Source organism: Leiobunum rupestre, chromosome 4 (genome assembly GCF_980474605.1).
Source record: "Leiobunum rupestre chromosome 4, qqLeiRupe1.1.hap1, whole genome shotgun sequence".
Lineage (NCBI taxonomy): Eukaryota > Metazoa > Arthropoda > Arachnida > Opiliones > Sclerosomatidae > Leiobunum > Leiobunum rupestre.
The window spans coordinates 66,468,341-66,490,846 of NC_143387.1; the positions used below are offsets into that span (position 1 = coordinate 66,468,341).

General features: G+C 33.0%; 2 protein-coding genes across 3 annotated transcripts in view; both read left to right on the forward strand.

Annotated features, from left to right (window-relative positions):
* The window catches only part of LOC149948794 (octopamine receptor beta-2R-like), a 49,081-nt gene extending 40,821 nt beyond the window's left edge, over positions 1-8,260 (forward strand). For both annotated transcript variants that reach the window (XM_090172658.1, XM_090172659.1), the window contains exon 4: positions 7,087-8,260. The gene's annotated coding sequence lies outside the window, so the exon portion shown is untranslated. The remainder of the gene's footprint in view (positions 1-7,086) is intronic.
* A 9,408-nt stretch (positions 8,261-17,668) lies between these two features.
* LOC149948795 (uncharacterized) lies at positions 17,669-21,627 on the forward strand. Its single transcript, XM_090171156.1, has 3 exons — positions 17,669-17,741; positions 17,925-18,587; positions 18,854-21,627. Exons 1-3 carry the CDS (start codon positions 17,669-17,671, stop codon positions 21,625-21,627), a joined length of 3,510 nt encoding a protein of 1,169 aa, XP_090027282.1.
* Positions 21,628-22,506: the final 879 nt, after the last annotated feature.

Sequence of the window (22,506 nt, forward strand, 5' to 3'; positions counted from 1 at the left end):
TTTGGAAATAGGGTACTGAAACGCGAAAACGTTAATTTAAATTAATTTTTAGACAAACCGATTTTCTCGAAATATCTGGTTTTGGAAATAAGGTAGCGAAACGCGAACACTTAAATTTAAATTAATTTTTAGATAAACCGATTTTTTCAAAATATCTGGTTTTGGAAATAAGGGAGCGAAACGCGAACACATTAATTTAAATTAATTTTTAGATAAACCGATTTTTTCGAAATATCTGGTTTTGGAAATAAAGTTGCGAAACGCGAACACGTTAATTTAAATTAATTTTTAGATAAACCGATTTTTTCGAAATATCGGGTTTTGGAAAAAAGGTAGCGAAACGCGAACACGTTAATTTAAATTAATTTTTAGATAAACCGATTTTTTCGAAATATCTGGTTTTGGAAATAAAGTTGCGAAACGCGAACACGTTAATTTAAATTAATTTTTAGATAAACCGATTTTTTCGAAATATCTGGTTTTGGAAATAAGGGAGCGAAACGCGAACACATTAATTTAAATTAATTTTTAGATAAACCGATTTTTTCGAAATATCTGGTTTTGGAAATAAAGTTGCGAAACGCGAACTCGTTAATTTAAATTAATTTTTAGATAAACCGATTTTTTCGAAATATCTGGTTTTGGAAATAAAGTTGCGAAACGCGAACACGTTAATTTAAATTAATTTTTAGATTAACCGATTTTTTCGAAATATCTGGTTTTGGAAAAAAGGTAGCGAAACGCGAACACATTAATTTAAATTAATTTTTAGATAAACCGATTTTTTCGAAATATCTGGTTTTGGAAATAAAGTTGCGAAACGCGAACACGTTAATTTAAATTAATTTTTAGATAAACCGATTTTTTCGAAATATCGGGTTTTGGAAAAAAGGTAGCGAAACGCGAACACGTTAATTTAAATTAATATTTAGATAAACCGATTTTTTCGAAATATCTGGTTTTGGAAATAAAGTTGCGAAACGCGAACACGTTAATTTAAATTAATTTTTAGATAAACCGATTTTTTCGAAATATCTGGTTTTGGAAATAAGGGAGCGAAACGCGAACACATTAATTTAAATTAATTTTTAGATAAACCGATTTTTTCGAAATATCTGGTTTTGGAAATAAAGTTGCGAAACGCGAACTCGTTAATTTAAATTAATTTTTAGATAAACCGATTTTTTCGAAATATCTGGTTTTGGAAATAAAGTTGCGAAACGCGAACACGTTAATTTAAATTAATTTTTAGATTAACCGATTTTTTCGAAATATCTGGTTTTGGAAAAAAGGTAGCGAAACGCGAACACGTTAATTTAAATTAATTTTTAGATAAACCGATTTTTTCGAAATATCTGGTTTTGGAAATAAAGTTGCGAAACGCGAACACGTTAATTTAAATTAATTTTTAGATAAACCGATTTTTTCTAAATATCTGGTTTTGGAAATAAGGGAGCGAAACGCGAACACATTAATTTAAATTAATTTTTAGATAAACCGATATTTTCGAAATATCTGGTTTTGGAAATAAAGTTGCGAAACGCGAACACGTTAATTTAAATTATTTTTTAGATAAACCGTTTTTTTCGAAATATCGGGTTTTGGAAAAAAGGTAGCGAAACGCGAACACGTTAATTTAAATTAATTTTTAGATAAACCGATTTTTTCGAAATATCTGGTTTTGGAAATAAAGTTGCGAAACGCGAACACGTTAATTTAAATTAATTTTTAGATAAACCGATTTTTTCGAAATATCTGGTTTTGGAAATAAGGGAGCGAAACGCGAACACATTAATTTAAATTAATTTTTAGATAAACCGATTTTTTCGAAATATCTGGTTTTGGAAATAAGGGAGCGAAACGCGAACACATTAATTTAAATTAATTTTTAGATAAACCGATTTTTTCGAAATATCTGGTTTTGGAAATAACGGAGCGAAACGCGAACACGTTAATTTAAATTAATTTTTAGATAAACCGATTTTTTCCAAATATCTGGTTTTGGAAATAAGGGAGCGAAACGCGAACACGTTAATTTAAATTAATTTTTAGATTAACCGATTTTTTCGAAATATCTGGTTTTGGAAATAAAGTTGCGAAACGCGAACACGTTAATTTAAATTAATTTTTAGATAAACCGATTTTTTTGAAATATCTGGTTTTGGAAATAAAGTTGCGAAACGCGAACACGTTAATTTAAATTAATTTTTAGATAAACCGATTTTTTCGAAATATCTGGTTTTGGAAATAAAGTTGCGAAACGCGAACACGTTAATTTAAATTAATTTTTAGATAAACCGATTTTTTCGAAATATCTGGTTTTGGAAATAAGGGAGCGAAACGCGAACACATTAATTTAAATTAATTTTTAGATTAACCGATTTTTTCGAAATATCTGGTTTTGGAAAAAAGGTAGCGAAACGCGAACACGTTAATTTAAATTAATTTTTAGATAAACCGATTTTTTCGAAATATCTGGTTTTGGAAATAAAGTTGCGAAACGCGAACACGTTAATTTAAATTAATTTTTAGATAAACCGATTTTTTCTAAATATCTGGTTTTGGAAATAAGGGAGCGAAACGCGAACACATTAATTTAAATTAATTTTTAGATAAACCGATATTTTCGAAATATCTGGTTTTGGAAATAAAGTTGCGAAACGTGAACACGTTAATTTAAATTAATTTTTAGATAAACCGTTTTTTTCGAAATATCGGGTTTTGGAAAAAAGGTAGCGAAACGCGAACACGTTAATTTAAATTAATTTTTAGATAAACCGATTTTTTCGAAATATCTGGTTTTGGAAATAAAGTTGCGAAACGCGAACACGTTAATTTAAATTAATTTTTAGATAAACCGATTTTTTCGAAATATCTGGTTTTGGAAATAAGGGAGCGAAACGCGAACACATTAATTTAAATTAATTTTTAGATAAACCGATTTTTTCGAAATATCTGGTTTTGGAAATAAGGGAGCGAAACGCGAACACATTAATTTAAATTAATTTTTAGATAAACCGATTTTTTCGAAATATCTGGTTTTGGAAATAACGGAGCGAAACGCGAACACGTTAATTTAAATTAATTTTTAGATAAACCGATTTTTTCCAAATATCTGGTTTTGGAAATAAGGGAGCGAAACGCGAACACGTTAATTTAAATTAATTTTTAGATTAACCGATTTTTTCGAAATATCTGGTTTTGGAAATAAAGTTGCGAAACGCGAACACGTTAATTTAAATTAATTTTTAGATAAACCGATTTTTTTGAAATATCTGGTTTTGGAAATAAAGTTGCGAAACGCGAACACGTTAATTTAAATTAATTTTTAGATAAACCGATTTTTTCGAAATATCTGGTTTTGGAAATAAAGTTGCGAAACGCGAACACGTTAATTTAAATTAATTTTTAGATAAACCGATTTTTTCGAAATATCTGGTTTTGGAAATAAGGGAGCGAAACGCGAACACATTAATTTAAATTAATTTTTAGATTAACCGATTTTTTCGAAATATCTGGTTTTGGAAAAAAGGTAGCGAAACGCGAACACGTTAATTTAAATTAATTTTTAGATAAACCGATTTTTTCGAAATATCTGGTTTTGGAAATAAAGTTGCGAAACGCGAACACGTTAATTTAAATTAATTTTTAGATAAACCGATTTTTTCTAAATATCTGGTTTTGGAAATAAGGGAGCGAAACGCGAACACATTAATTTAAATTAATTTTTAGATAAACCGATATTTTCGAAATATCTGGTTTTGGAAATAAAGTTGCGAAACGTGAACACGTTAATTTAAATTAATTTTTAGATAAACCGTTTTTTTCGAAATATCGGGTTTTGGAAAAAAGGTAGCGAAACGCGAACACGTTAATTTAAATTAATTTTTAGATAAACCGATTTTTTCGAAATATCTGGTTTTGGAAATAAAGTTGCGAAACGCGAACACGTTAATTTAAATTAATTTTTAGATAAACCGATTTTTTCGAAATATCTGGTTTTGGAAATAAGGGAGCGAAACGCGAACACATTAATTTAAATTAATTTTTAGATAAACCGATTTTTTCGAAATATCTGGTTTTGGAAATAAGGGAGCGAAACGCGAACACATTAATTTAAATTAATTTTTAGATAAACCGATTTTTTCGAAATATCTGGTTTTGGAAATAACGGAGCGAAACGCGAACACGTTAATTTAAATTAATTTTTAGATAAACCGATTTTTTCCAAATATCTGGTTTTGGAAATAAGGGAGCGAAACGCGAACACGTTAATTTAAATTAATTTTTAGATTAACCGATTTTTTTGAAATATCTGGTTTTGGAAATAAAGTTGCGAAACGCGAACACGTTAATTTAAATTAATTTTTAGATAAACCGATTTTTTCGAAATATCTGGTTTTGGAAATAAAGTTGCGAAACGCCAACACGTTAATTTAAATTAATTTTTAGATAAACCGATTTTTTCGAAATATCTGGTTTTGGAAATAAGGGAGCGAAACGCGAACACATTAATTTAAATTAATTTTTAGATAAACCGATTTTTTCGAAATATCTGGTTTTGGAAATAAGGGAGCGAAACGCGAACACATTAATTTAAATTAATTTTTAGATAAACCGATTTTTTCGAAATATCTGGTTTTGGAAATAAGGGAGCGAAATTTTTAGATAAACCGATTTTTTTCAAATATCTGGTTTTGGAAATAAGGGAGCGAAACGCGAACTCGTTAATTTAAATTAATTTTTAGATAAACCGATTTTTTCGAAATATCTGGTTTTGGAAATAAAGTTGCGAAACGCGAACACGTTAATTTAAATTAATTTTTAGATTAACCGATTTTTTCGAAATATCTGGTTTTGGAAAAAAGGTAGCGAAACGCGAACACGTTAATTTAAATTAATTTTCAGATAAACCGATTTTTTCGAAATATCTGGTTTTGGAAATAAAGTTGCGAAACGCGAACACGTTAATTTAAATTAATTTTTAGATAAACCGATTTTTTCTAAATATCTGGTTTTGGAAATAAGGGAGCGAAACGCGAACACATTAATTTAAATTAATTTTTAGATAAACCGATATTTTCGAAATATCTGGTTTTGGAAATAAAGTTGCGAAACGCGAACACGTTAATTTAAATTATTTTTTAGATAAACCGTTTTTTTCGAAATATCGGGTTTTGGAAAAAAGGTAGCGAAACGCGAACACGTTAATTTAAATTAATTTTTAGATAAACCGATTTTTTCGAAATATCTGGTTTTGGAAATAAAGTTGCGAAACGCGAACACGTTAATTTAAATTAATTTTTAGATAAACCGATTTTTTCGAAATATCTGGTTTTGGAAATAAGGGAGCGAAACGCGAACACATTAATTTAAATTAATTTTTAGATAAACCGATTTTTTCGAAATATCTGGTTTTGGAAATAAGGGAGCGAAACGCGAACACATTAATTTAAATTAATTTTTAGATAAACCGATTTTTTCGAAATATCTGGTTTTGGAAATAACGGAGCGAAACGCGAACACGTTAATTTAAATTAATTTTTAGATAAACCGATTTTTTCCAAATATCTGGTTTTGGAAATAAGGGAGCGAAACGCGAACACGTTAATTTAAATTAATTTTTAGATTAACCGATTTTTTCGAAATATCTGGTTTTGGAAATAAAGTTGCGAAACGCGAACACGTTAATTTAAATTAATTTTTAGATAAACCGATTTTTTTGAAATATCTGGTTTTGGAAATAAGGGAGCGAAACGCGAACACATTAATTTAAATTAATTTTTAGATAAACCGATTTTTTCGAAATATCTGGTTTTGGAAATAAGGGAGCGAAACGCGAACACATTAATTTAAATTAATTTTTAGATAAACCGATTTTTTCGAAATATCTGGTTTTGGAAATAAGGGAGCGAAACGCGAACACGTTAATTTAAATTAATTTTTAGATTAACCGATTTTTTCGAAATATCTGGTTTTGGAAATAAAGTTGCGAAACGCGAACACGTTAATTTAAATTAATTTTTAGATAAACCGATTTTTTCGAAATATCTGGTTTTGGAAATAAAGTTGCGAAACGCGAACACGTTAATTTAAATTAATTTTTAGATAAACCGATTTTTTCGAAATATCTGGTTTTGGAAATAAGGGAGCGAAACGCGAACACGTTAATTTAAATTAATTTTTAGATAAACCGATTTTTTCGAAATATCTGGTTTTGGAAATAAGGGAGCGAAACGCGAACACGTTAATTTAAATTAATTTTTAGATAAACCGATTTTTTCGAAATATCTGGTTTTGGAAATCAAGTTGCGAAACGCGAACACGTTAATTTAAATTAATTTTTAGATAAACCGATTTTTTCGAAATATCTGGTTTCGAAAATAAGGGAGCGAAACGCGAACACGTTAATTTAAATTAATTTTTAGATAAACCGATTTTTTCGAAATATCTGGTTTTGGAAATAAGGGAGCGAAACGCGAACACGTTAATTTAAATTAATTTTTAGATAAACCGATTTTTTCCAAATTTCTGGTTTTGGAAATAAGGGAGCGAAACGCGAACACGTTAATTTAAATTAATTTTTAGATTAACTGATTTTTTCGAAATATCTGGTTTTGGAAATAAAGTTGCGAAACGCGAACACGTTAATTTAAATTAATTTTTAGATAAACCGATTTTTTTGAAATATCTGGTTTTGGAAATAAGGGAGCGAAACGCGAACACGTTAATTTAAATTAATTTTTAGATAAACCGATTTTTTGGAAATATCTGGTTTTGGAAATAAAGTTGCGAAACGCGAACACGTTAATTTAAATTAATTTTTAGATAAACCGATTTTTTCGAAATATCTGGTTTTGGAAATAAGAGAGCGAAACGCGAACACGTTAATTTGAATTTTTATGTTTTCCAAGGAAGACTCTCCATTTCAAAATGCGAAATGTTTTAGAGAAGAGTCAAAATTAAAATAATTATTCCACGAAAACGATAATTTTTCGGACCTAATTGCGTTACTCTTTTTATGTATTAATTAAAAAAAGGATTATTTTTAATTAAAGCTTTTAATTTTCTTTGTTTCTTTGTCAGAGATCATCTCCCGGCGGCCAAATACATCGAGACGAATCGCGAGTGACTGAGTCGTTCCTCCTGCCGCCGCTTCGAAATGGCGATTCTTAAAGGGAGTATGAACTTCCATATTTACGGTGGATCACCTAATTTCACATTTCTGCCACCAGGTTTGACATAAGCTATAGGGTAACTGGCGCTAGTTACGTTAAAAGTGAGACGTAGCGGACGATTTGAAATCCCTTTAATTTTATTGTTTCCGCTACCTCCGTCGTTATTATTAATTCCTAACGACAATCACGCCACACGGCGGATTTTAAACAAAACAATTAGCCAGACAAAAAAAAACCATAACGAAAATTTTACTTTGATACGTTTTGCGTACAAATACGCGAGTGTATAATTTAATTCAATTATTAGAAGTTGAAATCATCGCTTCATTCGGTGCTTCGCAAGGCTAATAGTATTTTATAGGCTAGCCGTCGCAAAACGAAGAACAAACAAGGGAATCGTCATTGTATTATAATTATATTTAAATTTTTTCAAAAATATGTTCCGCAAATTAAAATAAGTTACTACGCCTATCGATTAAAAAAAATAACCTTTAACATAAGTCTATAATTAAGGACCAAAAGTGTGTCAGCTAGTCGACTTAAAAGCTCATTTTCACGCCTCAGCACGGATCGCTATGAAAAATTGTTCTCGGTAAAAGTTTAACCCGTGGGAAAAAAACCTCTCACACTTATGCGAATCGCAATTATAAACTTATGTATTTACCATCTTAAGTAAAATAATATTTAACGAAAATTAACTAAAGGTGAAAATAAGGTCGAAATGTCAAATCAGTTGACAGTACTAGTAAAACTAGAAACTAAACTCTAGACTCGGCAATTACTGACCATCCTTCAAAACCAAAGTCAGGCGATATTTGCGATTCTAATGAAGTAGCGCGTTGATTTTCGGCGAGAAGCTTAATTGCTTCGTTATTTTTTAAAAAGGGAAATTTAAATGGGAGATATTAAAAAAATTGTGCTATGCATTTTGTATACTGAAATAGGAATTGAAAAAAGAAGCTAAAAAAGGCAAAAAAACTTTGTATACTATTTTTCACGTTTTAAATAGAACAATTTCATATCAAATGATCCCCTTCCCCCGAGAAAAAAAATAAACGCAAAAAGATAAAAATTACTTAAGTACTGGAAATATTAAAGGCTGTGACATGTTTTACGGATAATCATTATTTTAGACGAATTTTTGTTAGTTCAAATATTGTTATTTTAAAATATTTTAAAATTAACCAGTAATTTATTATTTAAATACGAAGGTTTAAAAAATTATATTTTAAATTATAGATTTTAAAAATTTATATTTTAATTTCCAATTTTTAAAGACTCAGAATTAAAACTAATGTTTAAAGGACCTACTATGTTTATTTATTGAGAATTTGAACTTGATTTCACCTGTTAGAGAACGTCAATAATATAAGCGTAATGAAGTCTACACTAGTTATTTAAAATAAAAGCTCAAATTCAGAAAACAAAATACGCCAATTTGTGTACAGTCAAATGTTAAAATTGAACGAACATCTTCCCATATCAACGTTGAAAAAGTTTTAAAAGAAATGTTTAAAGAGTGTTGATGTATTTCAAAGGATTTATGAGATTGTAGAGGGTTCAAATATCACACGCGGAGAAAACGCACTGTATACTATAAATTGTTCGTATTGATATGTATAGAAAAACCCGAAGATAACAAAATATATAAGTTAAAAGAAAAAATGTTAAGCAATAACCCTATTTAATATAGTATAACTTTTAATTTTTTTAATTGTACAACTAAAAATTAGATTAAAAATATATGGTTGTGCATATTGTATACTACTGAATGCCGTTGCTCCTATTTATCAATTCTGGTTCTTTGGATTGGAACCCAAAAATAGGATAATATTATTTTTTTAATTTTCAAAAACTTATTATATTTCTCAGGGATTTAAGTTAATATAGCGAAGTTTTTTAAGTTGTTTTTGAATAGATTCAAATTAAGTTAAGTCTATTATTTAACCATAATATTTTACTCCTAAACCGTGTATTCCTTTTTGATAACCAATTATTCTCAAAAGTCTCACCAAAGAACCAGAATAACTGAAATATTGTAAATAAAAATTGTCTAGTCAAGATAGACAAAACTACAAAACAAGGTAGTTTCCCATACAAAGAGTCCACCTAAAAATAGCTCAAATGTTATATTCAGAAAAAGCTCCTATTTATTTTAAATATAATTATATACGCGCCAATGTTGTTTTCCAAACTCTTATACAGCTAGAGCAAACTATTTCCCCAAAAAACAGTAAAGTGGTGCGGGTGAATTCTTTTATACCCTAATAACTGAGAAAAAAAAACATAATATATAGCAAATTAAAGAGTGCCTTGAAACTTAAGAAAATTTAAATAAAATGAATTGTAAAAATTGCCTGCCAAATTTACTTAATGTACCATATGTTAAAGAGATTATAAATTTATGAAAATTACCTTCATATTTTCTCTTATTATTTTCTTTATAATTATATTATATTATAAATATTTGGGTCCCGAAATTAACGGCATCATTTAGAAACCGAAATTTATTTCGAATATTTATTCAAAGATATTTTAAACCATACTATAATATTTAAGTTGGGCAGTTTTTACAATACAAATCAAGACTGCATTGTAGTAATTTTATAATTTCAAATTAATTTATAGAAGCCCGGATTCGCTATTTTATTTATAGTCTATTAAATAAATTAACACGTTAGCATCTATAGGTAGGTAAACTTGCATAATTTTCTACAATTAAATAGGTAAAAAAATAGAACGCTACCGCCATCTGTGGATAAATGAAAAGCCGCAATTCTGAAATAACAAAATTAATTATAATCACCCCTCCAAACGTGAAAACCACACTGATGGTCATACAAATTGCTCATGAATTAATGACGAAAAAATGGTGATATAATTTTTAAGTAGGAACCGATATTATAACCGAAATTGTTAAGTTCATAACCAAAAAACAAGTGTCTAGACTTATCTATGTTAAAATGCCAAGTAGAGCTTGTATAGGCGGAATCTATGTTAGTGTTACCGTTGATATTATAAACATTGTTAGAATTATATATAAAAAAATTAAAAATTAAATAAAAAGCTATGTAGTTAAAACAATGTAGTTGTCATAGTCGAAAAACCGATCACCTGTTGCAATAAAATGTGTTTTTGAAAATAAATCTTTCTCGTTTTCATTATTAAAGATTACTTCATACGATGTCTATTTGTAGCCTACAAAAGCCTGTAAAAATGTTCTAGCCGCAGTACTCTCGCGTTCAGGGAGAAACCAACATTTATTGGGAGAATTTGAAACGGTGTTCGACGTAGCCATTTCTTAATTAAAGGCAAAGTTCACATGGGTATAATTAGCTTTTTTTTAAATTTTGATCAAGTTGAAGAGGAATGAGGAAATTAGAAACCTATATTAGAAATCAATTGTTACCGGACTCTTAAGTGCCATGAAATTCGAGGGTCTTTTAATCTTTGACTAATTTTACAGGCATTAATTTTGTTAAGAATGTCATTGTACAGCTCACATAAAGTGCAACTCGGTTGTAAATTAGCTTGATCAGTATGAAAAGAGATAAAATAGCTAAACCCTAAACAAATTTGAAGAAATTTAAAAAACTTACTAATAGCTCGTACCGATAGGTCTTCGAGCAAACAAAAAGACGCGAAACTCGGACCAAATAGATCTTCGAGTGAAAAACTAAATTAAATTAAATAAAATAGCCAGAATTTCCAACGGTTGACCGGTTTCGTCCTATTTGGGACTCGTCAGTACCGTGCGGGAAATCTGGCTTGCGACAATTACAAGAAACTAAGCCTAAACATTAAAAATTTCAAAACGAGTTGCGTAGCAACGGAAAGCCGAATAGTCCATATAGTCCAACAGCCCATGACAAAATAAGCATGTGACACGATGGGTCAATTCTTTAATTAGGTTAGTGATTTGTAACAAAGAGCTGTTTACAAAATTTAAAATAATAAAGAGTCGAGATACTTCATGACTAAAGTTTTAAAATTTATTTACAATTAAAATAAACACGGCGAGCTTTCGGACCGTGGTCCCTCTTCAAGCCAAAACTTTTATACGCCGTTTGGTTCAGATTTGAATTTTAATTTAGCGATATTTGGTAAGAGCACGTTGAGGCCAATCGAATGATACCAATATCAGGTCATATCAATTTTCAAGGTCACCCGAAGTGACGTCACGTGGCTCGTATTTCCGGAAAGCCCCCACTTTGACCCGTAAGACAAACAGCTCTTTGTTACAAATCACTAACCTAATTAAAAAATACCTTGACCCATCGTGTACCTTATCACATGCTTATTTTGCCATGGGCTCTTGGACTAATAGGTGGTTCCTTTTAATGTAAATTAGTTTAGTGGACGAAACTGGCCTACTGGTGGAATCTCGATCTAAATGTAGAACTTAGGTACTTTCAATAATAATAACTAGTCAACAAAACCTACGGTTCATAGAAACTACTTGAAGAATGAACTTTGGAAAATAATCCGCCAAAGTAAGGCCAAGATTGTAATTAGGTGAACAGAGATTATGTCAGCAGCATCTTGTTCGTACTGTGATTCCGCGAAGAAGAACCACGGCCCTCCGCCATTCCTCGTGTAATATTTCCTTTTTTTACAGGCCCGTAACCAGTTTTTGACATTGGAACACGTGCTTTAAATAGATATAAATTAAATTTATATAAAAGGTAAATCGAAATTGAATTTCCAATCAGATTAGTTTGGTCTTAATAGTGTTGTAAGTCGAAAATGTTTCTACGGAAAAAGCCCGATAACTTTTTTCCGGAAAATTTTCCGTATTTTTCCGAAAAAAATAAAAACCTTTTAATTCCATGATTAGTCTAATATATTGTATAGTCCAATCAGTATACTTGATGCTTGATTACGTGCCATATTACTGTTTCTGCTACAGCTAAAACTTCCAACTTCAAATGGTGGAAGTGATACTAGTATAATAAAGCAAGGTACACCAAAGTAAATAACATGGTTTGGACTGTTTGACTTAACTTAATATAATATGTGAATAGAATATTTTTTATTGATTTTGTTTACTTACTTTAATATTTTTCTAGGGGCACAAATTATTTTTGAGGGGACCCGGCCCCCTCATGCCCCCTCGCTGACTACGGGCCTGCTTTTTTACCTTTAAGGGGAGAGTACAGTTGCAAGCTCTCTCAATTTACACGGAGAACATATTAAGGGAATAATGAAACCAGAGAGGTCAACTATACAATTACGTATTTGTAAGTATTATACTCCGCGGCAGCGGAGTATATTTAGAGCTCATCTTTTCCCCCATTTCCACCTCTGCTGCGCGTATATTGGCAATTTACCGGTTTGGTCGTGGAAGACGTGAACTCAGCTTGAGTGACTTTTAGGCCTTTTTTGGGTCGCGCTCTAACCTCAACCACTTCTCATATTTAAATTCTGTAAACGGATTTAAAATCAGCGTGTTTCACTTCATAGGCCCGTCTTTTCACGATTTATAATTTAATCAATAACGCCGAGAAATCATAAGTTTTTGAAGCCAGGAAATTACGGTTTCGAGGCATCCATTTTCCCTTTTAAGTTTCAGATTGGCGCGCATGCGCAACGGGAACGGGTGGAAGTCGGAAAAAAGTTGCCAACTTGGCGACACGGCTTCGTTTTGACGGCGGGTTCAGTGTTGCCAATGTGCGGGAAATTTTCCTTTTTGCGGGAATTTTCGTCGTTAAATTGTCGGGGAGGGGAAAAGGGAATTTTTCTCGAAATACTCATATTTTGCGGGAATTTTGGGGGGATAAGAGACAAGATAGAAAAAGTGAAGGCAGCATGCGATAGTTTCGTCATGCGCAGTAGATTCCGGTTTTTCTATCCCCTCAAGGTCAAATCTGAAAGTCGCTGCTCCGCCATTGCGGCTCTCAAAACACAATTATATAGCTTATGCCTGGTTTTTGTTGTCTTTTATTTAATACGTTTTGTCACATATATGTAATTTTTTTTAATATTTTTATAATTTCATTAAAAATGTTAAATATTTGGTCGCTCCCGAAATATTGTGCCTGTTTTCCGAGGAGTTTTCACGAATGTAAGGGGGTTGGGGTTATGGAGGGAATTTTTTACCCAAAAAGGAAAATTTTTACCTTCTGAGAGGTAAATCTTACTTTCAAAACTTGGCAACACTGGGCGGGTTTAATGCCGCCGCTGCCGCGTGCCCGCTGCCCGCATGCCGTAAAATGTTAATTTTCATATTCTAACATGTTTAAACATAATGATTTAAAACGAACAAATCTTCGATGATAAAAGGTAAATAATATAGTTGGCTTTCATTTCAACCTAAGTTTTGTCACTTTACGGTATTTGGTAATTCTAAATCGATTTAAATAAAAGTTTGGTTAAAATTTTGGGCCTTGGGTATTATCACTGCCATAATTCAGCAGCCCGACTTTTCGGAATTTTGCTTGGAATTCGGTAACAGCTTCATGGCGTATAGTCAATGTAAAAGCACCGAGATATCGAATACAGGATACGTATTATCTTTGGTTGAACTAAACTATCAGTATTTTTGAATGTTTAATTTTTTGACGGCTGTTAAGTTTAACAACTAATAATTTTCGAGCTTTAAAATTTGAAATGCCAAGGAGGCAAAACGACGGGCTGAGTATTTGCGCAGCAAAGGTAATAAGGTTTATGTGGTTGAACTAATATAACAATATTTTCTGAGTTTTAAATTATTTTTCTATGCAGGCCTTAGTTCGGCACTTTGATTAGAGACACTACAAACATTTAATTTTTAATTTTAGAAAGCACTAATTTTTTAACAAATTATAAAATTGGGATGTAATTCTTGTAAAGCACCACGTCTCATAAATGGGCATATATTAGAACAAAAACAGTTCTTCGAACTGAAAATACAGTTAAGAGCTCGTTAAATGTGCAGCCTTAAAGGGACATATATTATTTTTATTGTTGATTAATATGTCAAATTCATTTAAAGTATTAAAAAATATTCCTGTGAACAACTGAATGACGTCATTCCGCCTTTCAAATCACAGTCCACTGCTCCTCCAATTTTTAACACAAAATCTTTGATCCAATTTTGCCCACAAAGGTATCCCTATTTATATTTATTTTCTTTCCTACACATTTAACATAAAAAATTTAAAATTTATTATTATTATTTATTTATTGCAATATAATCTGCAACAAAAATAAAATAATAATAAGAATAAATTTTAAAATTTGTATGTTAAATGTGTAGGGAAGAAAATAAATATAAATAGGGATACCTTTGTGGGCAAAATTGGAGGAGCAGTGGACTGTGATTTGAAAGGCGGAATGACGTCATTCGGTTGTTCACAGGAATATTTTTTAATACTTTAAATGAATTTGACATATTAATCAACAATAAAAATAATATATGTCTCTTTAAAGGGATAATGAAATCGGAAAATACAGTACCTTCAAACTATTCAGCTTTCAAAACTACATATTTTTCCAATAGTTGATTTTATAAAATAAAAAGTGGTCTTGCCCAACTTGTTAAAATGTTGCTCTTACGTCACAAGACCCAGCTTTATTAGTGTATTCCTCGCACGAGCGATTTGCACGCGCTCTAGAAAAAGCTATATTCCTCGCGACTGTAGCGCGCGCTCGTAGGCTTGTCAAAGTAAGAGACTGTGACGTAAGAGCAACATTTCAACAAGAAGGCCACGTTACTTTATAAAAAGAACTATTTACTGTCATTAGAAAAAATGTAAACTCAAATTTTAAGAAAATAAAAACTACGCCGAAAAAAGCAGACGCCGCGAACGCGAAATCGCCGTGTATTTTGAAAATCCCGGAATCTGTACGGACGACCAATGAGAAGCGACGTTTTAACTTCAAAAGTCGCCTCTCATTGGGCGTCCGTACAGATTCCGGGATTTTCAAAATACACGGCGATTTCGCGTTGGCGGCGTCTGCTTTTTTCGGTGTAGTTTTTATTTTCTTAAAATTTGAGTTTACATTTTTTCTAATGACTGTAAATTGGAAAAATATGTAGTTTTGAAAGCTGAATAGTTTAAAGGTACTGTATTTTCCGATTTCATTATCCCTTTAAGGCTGCACATTTAACGAGCTCTAAACTGTTTTTTCAGTTCGAAGAACTGTTTTTGTTCTAATTTATTTATGTTTAGCGAGAATGCCTAACGACGTAAGTTGAGACGTGGACCAAGAATTTAAGGGGACTCACTGTCCCCTATATTTTGACACGGCAGGCGTGGCCTAAATCGGAAAGCTTACTGAGGTACATCAGCCGCTTTGAAGCGACTCAAGAATTCTGTTCAACTATCATCACTGCGAGTTGGGGCTTAGGAGACAGTACGTGCGAGAAATTTAGGTTACGCTTAGTTCATTAAATGTTTTAAGTTTAGAAATGAAATGGATTCCAATAAATTTGATAAAAAACCTCAGCCATACGCGGCTTACTGGTTCTTTTTACTTAACACAATGGTTAGTTACCATTACTTAACTTTTAAGTGCCCAATTTAAAAAAGAAAAGGTCAAAAACTTTCTAAGCCTAATCATTTAACCAACAACAACGGCGCCATTTTATCAAAATTGAACGGGAACGCTCCAGCTTCTCTACGAAACTACGCCGGAAATCGACTTCAGCGACGCCAAGTTTGTCCCCATGGAACTAAAATTAGCCATGATTTTCCTATTCCCAGTATTAACGCGTGCTTTTGAAAGCCTGAACAGTGAGTCCCTTTAGATTCTTGGTCCATGGTTTAGATTCGCATGAGAGGGGGGGGAGGAAACACGTCACGGGCGTATGTTTCAACCGCGGGGCAGGTCACTTCCTTGATTAACGACGCACCCCTCAAAAGAATAAATCCGATTTAATCGTGATTATTTTGATTAAATTCAATTTAATCGCGATTAAGTTGATTAAGTCACGTTTAATCGTGATTAGAATGTTTAAATCTGATAAAATCATGATTAAATGATTAAATCTGATTAAAATGATTAAATTTGTTTAAAATGATTAAATCCTGATTAAAAAATTATATCGTGATTAGTATGATTAAATCGTACTTAAGATTTGATTTTAATGATAAATTCTCTATTCGACCGATTATATTGATTAAATCTAATTAAAATGATTAAATCTAATTAAAATGATTAAATCTAATTAAAATGATTAAATCTAATTAAATGATTAAATGTAATTAAATGATTAAATCTAATCAAAATGATTAAATCTAATTAAAATGATTAAATCTAATTAAAATGATTAAATCTAATTAAAATGATTAAATCTAATTAAAATGATTAAATCTAATCAAAATGATTAAATCTAATTAAAATGATTAAATCTAATTAAAATGATTAAATTCAATTAAAATGATTAAATCCAATTAAAATGATTAAATCCAATTAAATGATTAAATCTAATTAAAATGATTAAATCTAATTAAAATGATTAAATCTAATTAAAATGATTAAATCTAATTAAAATGATTAAATATAATTAAAATGATTAGATCATGATTAGAATGATTAAATCTAATTAAAAAGATTAGATCATGATTAGAATGATTAAATCTCGTTTAAATCGTGATTAGATTTTCTAATCTTGATTAGATTTTCTAATCTTGATTAGATTTTCTAATCTTGATTAGATTTTCTAATCTTGATTAGATTTTCTAATCTTGATTAGATTTTTTAATCTTGATTACCCTGATTTAATCATTTTACTATGATTAAGACGCACCCAAAATGGAAGTGACCTGCCCCTCGGCTTCAACCGCGTCGGAAGACGTCAGCCTTAAGGAACCAATGAGACACCGAATTGACTTGATTGACGTGTAAGGGAAGCGGCTTACTCTTCAATCACGAACCGTCGCTAAAAATCGTCTCAGTGTAATCATTCTGCCTAAGTAAAAATAAATACATTCTTGGATAACATTTCTAAAATATACGAAATTCATAGATTTCCTCCCATACCGTAAAACAGGTTATACTTTTCTTCCGCCTTAAAGAGAAATGTCAAGTGGGTTCTTTAAAGAAATGGTAAAAATGTCGTGAATAGATGTCGCGAGAGGAGGAGGCGGCAGTTGGTTAAACAAGGCGCCTTTGAGGAGAACTATTTCTCGATTCAATCAATTCAACAAAAGGGGGCGCCCTCTCTCCTGTTTCGGACGGGGGGAGACGGCCCCAACACGCGTAAAGAGCTAAGCCGCTTTGTATCCGATTGAAGGCGCCGACAGCGACATCAACGCCAGCAAGCGGTGACATTTTGAAACAAAAGAGAGAGAGACCAAATCTAGACCTTCTCTCCGCGCGTCTTTTGTCTCGAGAACCCATAATAGGATTAAAAGAGAAAGAAATTTTAAAATTCCCGAAACAAGCTTACTGGAAAATTTAAAAGCCAAATTCGATATCGGCCCAAAGAAGGGAAACTGAATTCCCCATTTACACGCACAGACCTAAAAGGGAAGAGACAAGATTTTAGATAGAAGCCTTTCGAAATGATAGAAGAATACAGGGTGTTCGAAAAGGTTATGCAAAATTTTTACGGAGTTGCAGGGGGTGACTTGAGAAGTATGCTTGTTTTTCCCCATTTTCCTACGATGAGTTAAAAGAGAGCTTCAAAGTGTGGCCTACGAACCCAATCCTTAATGGTCGCATATCCGTGCAGTTTGGTTTTGCGCTTGTTGCAGCCTACTTCCAGGGGCTAGTAGGCCACACTTTGAAGCTCTCTGGCGCTCTTTTAACTCATCGTAGCAAAATGTGAACAAAACAGGCATAAAAAATTACTTGATTTTAAAAAGGACTTTGATCAACTTAAGACGGAGCTACAGAATGAATTTTCTTCAATTCATGCCGGTTGTTCCAACGTTCATTCTGCTATAAAAAAAACAGATGAGGCTATTGCTGAGCTCACCTCTGATCTCAAGCGCCTCGAAGAACGTTATTCGGCTAATTCCGCGGGTTCTACTGATTTGGAATCTAAAATCGAAGAGTCCCTCAAAGAGAGAGATGATGTACAACGCCGTCAGTTTAACGCTATTCTTCGAAATCTTCCCGAATCAACTCCGGATGTTGATATTTCCAACGTTCGCGGTCTACTATCGGATCTCGGTTTTTTACACACTGAGCTAACTAACGTCCAAGTTGCGCGTTTAGGACGCCAACGCTCTACTCCTCGCCTCGTGAAATTGATTTTCCCCTCTCTGAATTTAAAATACAAATTTCTATCTGGAATGAAGACTTTCCGCGCATCAGATTCATCTATATCTTTGACATGCTCTATTGACCGCACTAAACTTCAACAAATGAAGCATTCCGAAGCTGTTGAGGAGCTTCGCTATCGTTATTCTCAAGGCGAGAGAGACTTGGTCATTCGTGATGGCACGGTTCTTGCAAGATCTGAACTTCCACAGCGCCGTATCTCTTCGTCTTCTACCGTACCTACTGATGATACTTCCCCAAAAAACTACTAAATTCACCTAATCTCGTTTTACCTATCTGTCGATCGTCTCTGGTTTTACAAAATATTATCTCTCCTCCAAAGTTAAACCCTTGCGCACCAATTTTTGTTCCTCGTCGCCGTGTTTATATTTCTTCACTTCTTACCAATGTTTGCGGACTAAACACTTATAAACTTACTGAACTTCAAAATATCTGTTCCCAATATGACATCGAACTTGTAGCTTTAACTGAAACCTGGCTAACTAATCATGTTTTGGACTGCGAAATATCACTTTTTAACTCAACTATTTACCGCCGTGATCGTTGCCCACCATTACGCAGAGGTGGTGTAGCTCTTTATGTGTCGAATCGCATTCAATGTCACAAGCTTGATCTTTTGCCCATTACAGTAACTGATCTCTGGTCTTCGACTCTCGGTTTGGAGTACCTTACTTTATCATGCACAACTGCGTCACAACGATTTTTGGTCTGCGTCATTTACCGCTCGCCAACATACGTTAATCATACTCAAACTCTTGAGCTGATTAATACCGTGACCAATTACAGCGACTCTAAAGGATTTAATTTACTGATCCTCGGTGACCTAAACTATCCTCACATTGACTGGTTGACACTAAGTCCTTTGCCTGGTGCGACCCCTCCAACCCGCACGTTTATCGATACACTTTCTTCACTACATTTGCATCAAATTGTAACGACTGCATCTCGGATTTCTACGAATTCTGCTTCAAATATACTTGACTTGATTTTAATGACTGACCCGAATCTCGCGTACGACACTTTTCACCTTCCACCTTTCGGAAAAAGTGACCATAATGTTATTCTGTTCAAAACTGCTGTATCACTGAGCTCAAATCTCCCTGTTCGACGGATTTGTAGAGATTTTTTTAAAAGCGATTTTGAAGACTTCCGTGTTTTTTTGAATAATGTACAATGGGCTGAAATTTTGCAGTCAAGTGATATTGATGTCTTATGGTCAAACTTTATGGCTATTATGGATAAAGGAATTTCGTTGTTTGTCCCATTTCGCCGTTCACATTTTCCTCGCGCTCCATGTGTTGACATCAGACTGTCTAAATCCAGTGCCTATAAATCTAAATATTGGACTACCTATGTCCGTCTTAAGCGACGCCATGGTATTACTGATACCGTTACTGCTGCTTATGAAAATTACAAACGTGCGAGAAATGGACTTACCAATGCTTTGAGAAAACAGAAACGGAAAACAGAATATGCTCTATCTAAACAAATTTCTTCGAACCCCAAAGCTTTTTATGGTTATGTCAATAAACTACGAAAAAGCAAATTTACGATTAGCGAAATGAAGACAGTTAAGGGTGCGTTAACCACTGATCTCAGCGAAATTGTGCAAATTCTCGGTTCACATTTTGCCAAGGTTTCATCCAACCAGCCGACTGTTGCTGTCGCGACCTTCACGAGTGATGATCGTCCTACTCTCTCTGTCTTACAATGTGACCGTACTACTTTATACACGCTTCTTCGTCAGCTGAATGTCACCCAAGCGGCGGGGCCTGACGGTCTTCATCCTTTCCTTTTGAAATCTTTAGCGGCTTCACTCACTGAACCTTTGCATCGTATCATCTCTCATAGTTTCAGTACTGGAACTATACCAGTCTCATGGAAAGTTACGAACCTCACTCCGATACATAAATCTGGTAGCCGTACTGAACCGGGAAATTTTAGGGGAATTGCTCAGACTAGTCAAGTTTCGCGTACCGCAGAACGAATAGCGAAACCGCAATTGGAGACTTTCCTAAATGACACTGAGTTTTTCTCTAAATGCCAACATGGATTCCTTCCTGGAAAATCGTGTTCCAGTAATCTTCTCGCTGCTACCAATGATTGGACCAAATGGCTGGAGTCTGGTAAAGCTGTTGACGTCGTATTCCTAGACCTAAGTAAGGCTTTCGATACGATACCTCACAAAGGTTTACTTGCCGCTTTGCAAACAGCTGGTATAACTGAGTTGGCTCACAAATGGATTAAGGAATTACTGACCAATCGTTCTCAAAAGGTGGTTCTGAAAGGAATATCTTCGGATACCCATTGTCCATTGAGCGGAGTACCCCAGGGAACAGTGCTAGGACCACTCTTGTTTTCTGTCATTATAAACAATCTGCCTTCTGCTGTTTCACACGCGACGCCTTATTTGTTTGCTGATGATACGAAATTGGGATATCCGTTGGTTGACAGCTATGATTGTCTTCCTTTGCAAAGTGACCTGGATAGCCTTCATATATGGGCGTCAAATCTTGGTATGAAATTCAATCCGTTAAAAAGTTTAGTTCTTCACCTTGGGAGTAATAATCCTTGTCATACCTACACGCTTGATGGTTTAAATATCAAAAGTTCTACTGAGGTTCGTGACCTTGGAGTAATTTCTGATAACCGATTACATTACTCTTCACATACTCGAACTGTTAGTAAACGTATCAACTCGATCTCTGGACTAACTCGTCGCAATTTTTACTTTCGCTCGAAGAAGTTTATGCGCACTATTTACTGTTCTTTAATTCTACCGAATATTGACTTTGCTTCAGTTGTGTGGACTCCCTCTTTAACGGGTGATAAAACTTCACTTACTAAATCACATAATCGTTTCACGAAGCTCACTCGTGGCCTAGATAAATCTTCACCAACTCATCGGAATCGTTCCCTCGGAATTGTAGACCCAATATTACGCCATCGTATTAACGACTTGGTTTACGTTTTCGAGCTGTATCAACAATCCCTAAAGATTCCGTGCCATGACACATTTTATGACTTCTTCGTTTTATCAACTAACACGCATACAAGGGGTCATCAAGCCAAATTAGTTAAACCCTTAATTAAACACTCAGTGCGTTTTCGTCATATAACAAGTCGAGTAATAAATGACTGGAATTTAATTCCACCTGAAGTTTTACAATCGTCGTCCAAATTTGCCTTTCGAAAGGCAGTTACACTGTGGCTCTCTACTGACGACTCTCTATGAAATCCCTAAAGTCATTTAGTACCAGGTCAAGCGTTTTTAATTTTAATTTTAATTTGAATTTAATTATTATTATTTTATTTTTATTTTTTATTGTTAAAATATTTCTAGTTCCCTTCTGTATTACCCTCTGTCGGATTACATATAAGCCTACTGTGGCTTTGTAGTCTTTGTATATTTAAATAAATAAATAAATAAACTGCTCAACTCACCCCCTACAACTCCTTCAAATTTTTGCATAACCTTTTGAAACATACTGTATATAATATATGTCTCACTCGAAACCATATAGGGGTTTTCCCCTGACCTCTTCGGTTTCCCCCTTCAATAAAACCTGGTAGAGGTTAACGGTAATAGTAGGGAGCTGTTGGCTCGCGTGGCATGAAGGGCTTGCTACCACCCTCCTACGCATTGTAACTCGGCCACCTGAATTACGGGCTTTAAAAGTCGCTTGGTGACTTAGGTGTTGCTTTGGGTCAGGGTTTAAAAAAACCCGGGTTTTTTTAAAAACACCCAGCCCATTGGGCTTTTTTGGGTTTTATTGGGTTTTTTTGGGTTTTTTACCTAAAATGATACCCTAAATCGATGATTTACTTCATTTTTATTTTTTATTTTCAATTTAGCACTACTTATTTATCGCTCTTATTCTTATCTTTCGTAGACGTAAAGTATCGTCTGCTCCATGTTCTGCTAAATATTTATTGAAAGTTTGCAGAAGTTTAAAACTTACTGTTTAGTTAACACTGTTAACTTGCTACTGTTAGATTAGTGTTTACCAAAACACTGGTAATGTATTTTGTGTAAATACGTTTTATAAAAAAGCAATATTTTTGTATTATTATAGAATTTAAAGAATTAAAGTTTAATTTTTTAAATTCTTTA

Coding starts and splice junctions, on each gene's coding strand:
- LOC149948795 (XM_090171156.1), top strand. CDS start 17,669: ATGATAGAAGAATACAGGGTGTTCGAAAAGGTTATGCAAAATTTTTAC. Junction 17,742..17,924: donor TGCAGGGGGTGACTTGAGAA/GTATGCTTGTTT, acceptor AACTCATCGTAG/CAAAATGTGAACAAAACAGG. Junction 18,588..18,853: donor ATCTGAACTTCCACAGCGCC/GTATCTCTTCGT, acceptor TCGAACTTGTAG/CTTTAACTGAAACCTGGCTA.